The sequence below is a fragment of the Narcine bancroftii genome, chromosome 2, assembly GCF_036971445.1.
Source record: "Narcine bancroftii isolate sNarBan1 chromosome 2, sNarBan1.hap1, whole genome shotgun sequence".
Taxonomy (NCBI): domain Eukaryota; kingdom Metazoa; phylum Chordata; class Chondrichthyes; order Torpediniformes; family Narcinidae; genus Narcine; species Narcine bancroftii.
The window spans coordinates 221,747,135-221,751,276 of record NC_091470.1 but is presented as its reverse complement, the minus strand read 5'-3'; the positions used below and the strand labels follow the sequence as shown (position 1 = coordinate 221,751,276).

Below are 4,142 nucleotides of genomic sequence, written 5' to 3'. Positions count from 1 at the left end.
TTCATCGTTTATTTCCGACATGCAAGTGTTGAAGGGATGGGTGAATAACGTCTAAATATAGAATTGCTTGCGTTTAATGGTAGATAGTTTTCACTGTTGGCGCACGGGATAGCTATTTCTTTCGCCAGTGGGCAGAGAATAATTCGGCTAATTACACGGTTCAGCCTGGTGGTGAAGCACTGTGCAGTTAGTAGACTTTGGGTCTATCTAATTACCAGTAACACGCTGAACTCGGCCGATAGTCGTTGGCAACGACTGCAGTTAACCTTCTCAGACTAGTAAATGGTTAAAAAAAATATCCCTCATGACACCGACACCTGAGTCAAAATATGAGAAGGTTCATTTTGATTTTTGGTGATGTCCTGTTTTATTTAAACCTGAACGAAAAAAAAAGAAAATCACTGGGGTTTCATCCAAAAGGGTGATCATCAATCACTCTGTGACCACGTTAGACAAAACTGAAGAGAAATGTTTAAAGAGGAATCCACATCAGCGGTGGCGAAAGCAAACATTGCGAAACTCTGTGTGTGGAGAGAGATTTGCGTGCGGGTCAGAGGATTGATTGACAGATCAAGAAAAGCACATCAATAAGTAATTGGGTCCATTTATTACAGCCATCCGTTCGCAAGTCTCGTTGTCATTAGTCTAAAGGTTACTCTGTCTGCACCCACAGGTCAAAGAACACCAACCACAACACAAAGAAGGAACAAGAGCTGCGTCCCGTCCGTGCAAAGAATTGTAATTAAGCACTTCTTCAATACGAGCTCACCCACAGAAACGATACATGAATTTCCCCAAATCTCAAAAGAAAACACGCCACCGCATTTGGACTTGTTCTTTACTTTTAAGGCTATATACGAACACGAAAGAAAGCATTGTTAGAACATTTAAATGAAAACCGTAACTTCTGTTGTTTAAAATTATTAATGCGCTGCTTCGATCACCCCTCCTGTTCACGAAGGTCTGACTTGCCGCCTCAAGACTCCGAAGCCAACCTCCACCATCCAAGCCAGCAAATGGCCTTGTCAATAAATTCACTTGATATCCTAAAGTGCAGTCCACCGGACCTCCTTAGTACCATGTTGGTCAAGTATTCAAATCAATTATTCTAATCGGTAGGAAATCGCTCGGCCCCTACACAGCAGTTCGGTGAATTTTGGTTAAGAATCGTGTTGTTCCGTGGTGATATTGAAAATGTACACGGCGATTTGCCTTGAGCAAAGGGGTTTGACGAACGTTGCTGATCCTTTATAGAGGGAATACTAAAAATCCAGAAAACGTGGAGTACTTCCAGCCTCCCATCAGATTGCCTCTCTCCAGTTTCAAGTAGACCTTGTCCTCTCGTTCCATATTCAAGAGTACTCCGTTGCTGGCAGCCTCTCGAGTCACGTCCTGATCTCCGGCAAAAGCAGAAATCACAGCCCAGCCATTCTGCATCAGGCTTACCTGGAACCAGAACAGAATCAGACCTTACAAAGGGTCCGGGCTTGCCCCAACGCTCCCTCTGCTTTGGCGACTCGCGAACCCCTCGGCGCCTGTGAGCAAACTCCCACATGCCCGATCCGGACGACCCCTTTCACTTGTGCCCACCTGCGGAGGGCACACCAAGGGTTTGCTTAAATGCCGTTCGCCCTGACCACCCGCTCCCTCGTCCACAACACCCACCCCCCGCCTCCTCCACCACCCTTCCCACCGAGGTGGTTGTCACAATTCAACGAAACCAGCGTGGCCGGCGACCGAGATTTTGAATCGTGCGCGGCGGCCCTGATCTACCTGGATGGTTTGCCGGTTGTACACCTTCACCACGTGAAAGCTGAAACTGTAAATGCCTTTCCTCGGCGCCACGAAAGTGCTGCTTCTCATATCGAAATGATTCCCGATATTAACTAACACCTGCAAGAAAAGACAGACCGCCGCCGGGAGTGGCAGATTTCGAAAACTGGCGAGCCGAGTACCCTCACCCCCCCCCCCCCCCCCCCACTTCCCTGTCAATGTGGGGATAAGGGAAGGCAGGGGGACAATGCAAAACCAAGGGGGTCCGTCCGCCGATGGGAACGCCACTGAATTATTTTGAATGGTGGGGGGGGGGGGGGGGCGTCAGCTCGCTACCAGGTCCCCAGTCGGTAGACGTGCGCCTGGAAAACTTTGATGAAAATACACAATTTGCCCTCAGCAACGCTCTACGAACGATTTGCAATGGAAGCGAGCCTTGGTGTCCTTCCGAAGCGCTGAATGCCAGAAGAAGAAGAAACCAGCCACAAGGTTTGGCTGCGTCCAGTGGCAGAGCCGTGCGAGGAGACAGCGTGGTCGGGTGGGTGGCGAGAGTGAGTTGGGGACGGACGGACACAGTCTGGCAGTCTCCCCATGCCCCCCCCCCCCCTCCTCCTCTCCCGGCGCGGGCACGGGGATGGCGGGACTCACATGATCGAAGTAGATGGTCATGGTTCGGTTGCTCATTTCCGAGGGCTCGTGGTTGGTGCTGCGCACGGCCGAGAACGCCACTTTGGCACTGCCCGAGCGCACCGAGATGCCCAACGAAGAGGTGACGGCCCCGTCCGAAGAGGGGTTCGAGTCGCACACCACCAGGCATTTCCCTTCCAGCACGATGGGTTCCGTGTCGTTCTGTCCCAAAGCCAACCCCGTCCCGGCGAGCAGCAAGCTCAGCGCTAGCATGCTGCTACCAGAGCCCGGGCGGATTAGCAGTAGATCCATCCGGTCCTCGATAATCCGACACGGAGCTTCAGCTCTTTCTCGCTTTCGCCCCTCAATGTAGACTCCCAAGTCTTCACTTTACTTGGATGTCATCGCCTGTAATGAGACAAAATCAATATACGTACAAAAAAAATCCAATGTAGATTGAATGCATTTTATAGAGAGCTCTCATAGCTCAACAGAACATTGCCAGACACTTCCACTGCTGCTCCTCTCCGTCCTGTACCAGTTTCAAGACAGTCCCCTCCTCCGACCGGGCACGTTGATGATGAAGGAATTCTACAATTGAATTTGACTTCCTTCTCTCCATCTCCCCTGCGCTCTGCTCAACTTTCCGTTCATTCATCTCAACCCCCAAGTAGAACTGAATGTAAGTCCGCCCCGAGCCGCACCCCACCCCGCGCCAGTTCGCTGCTCAACCCAATCCCCATTTGAAAGAAATACATTTGCTTGTGCTTGTCTTATTTTCTATAAAGCACTCGTCAAGATTTAGTTGAGCAACAAGAGAAAAAAAAACTGGAGGCATTTAAAATGAGCTGAGATGAAGGCAATTCTTACCGTTATAAATGCGAGAAGATCTTCAAGTTAGATTCAATATTTCCCGATGTTCCCAGTTCACTGTCCCCTTGCACTAAGCCCGCTAATTTGATCTGGTTTGCAGTGAGTTGCCCACGCCGGAGATGGTGTTACCTGGCAAATCCATGTTGGCATGACAGTGTGATCTCACTATCCCTCTCTCAAGCTGTGGCGTTAGGGTAATGAGCTGGGGATCTGTTGGCAGAAAGGAAGCAGAGAGTCGCCTCTCCCTCCCCCGCTGGTCGCTCATTCTCAAACACACACATACACACACACGCACACACCAGCTCTCCTACACACTGACCGGGACTCAGGTGCCAGGCACCGACTCAAAGCAGGCGGACAGCACAAGGCGAGCCTTTTAAAGAGCCCCCTTCACGTCTCATAGTCGATTTGTAGTCGTGTAGTCCCACACTTTTTGCGGGTATCTCGCTGGAATTGCACCTTTCTCCTACTTTAGCATGTCGGAATCCAGATTATCAGTCAAGATTTCCGCGGCCGCTTCCAACATCCATGTAGTGTCATCAAATGCACCTTCTCATTTGTGTTCTGTCCGGAATACACCTCCCGCGCGTGCGGACGCACACACACACACACACACACACACACACACACAGCTACACAGGCACACAGACAGACACACACAAAGACAGCTACACACAGACAGACACACACAAAGACAGCTACACACAGACAGACACACACAGAGACAGCTACACACAGAGAGACCACACAGACAGACACATGCACGCACACACAAGCATTTGCATTCACACACACGTATTCGCACTCACTCTTACACATGTCCACTGACACACACGTATTCCCTCACACATTCACTCGCACACACATGA

The 4,142-nt window shown here is 50.3% G+C and overlaps 1 protein-coding gene across 2 annotated transcripts; it reads right to left on the bottom strand.

Moving 5' to 3' along the window:
• Positions 1-261: 261 nt before the first annotated feature.
• cbln2b (cerebellin 2b precursor) lies at positions 262-3,686 on the bottom strand. 2 transcript variants are annotated; one of them, XM_069915389.1, is made up of 4 exons: positions 3,271-3,686; positions 2,422-2,808; positions 1,774-1,893; positions 262-1,446 (listed from the first exon to the last, which is right to left on the bottom strand). In XM_069915389.1, exons 2-4 carry the CDS (start codon positions 2,710-2,712, stop codon positions 1,249-1,251), a joined length of 609 nt encoding a protein of 202 aa, XP_069771490.1. In that variant the 5' UTR covers positions 2,713-2,808; positions 3,271-3,686; the 3' UTR covers positions 262-1,248. The 2 variants fall into 2 exon arrangements, with proteins under 2 accessions (XP_069771490.1, XP_069771491.1); XM_069915390.1 differs by lacking the exon at positions 3,271-3,686 and having other exon boundaries at positions 2,422-3,016.
• Positions 3,687-4,142: the final 456 nt, after the last annotated feature.

Bases quoted from the DNA above. Each gene is read 5' to 3' on its own strand.
- cbln2b (XM_069915389.1), bottom strand. From the start codon at position 2,712: ATGGATCTACTGCTAATCCGCCCGGGCTCTGGTAGCAGCATGCTAGCG. The intron at 1,894-2,421 runs GTGAGTCCCGCC...CTTTTCTTGCAG, and splicing joins TGACCATCTACTTCGATCAT to GTGTTAGTTAATATCGGGAA. The intron at 1,447-1,773 runs GTAGATCAGGGC...TTCTGGTTCCAG, and splicing joins ACAACCGGCAAACCATCCAG to GTAAGCCTGATGCAGAATGG.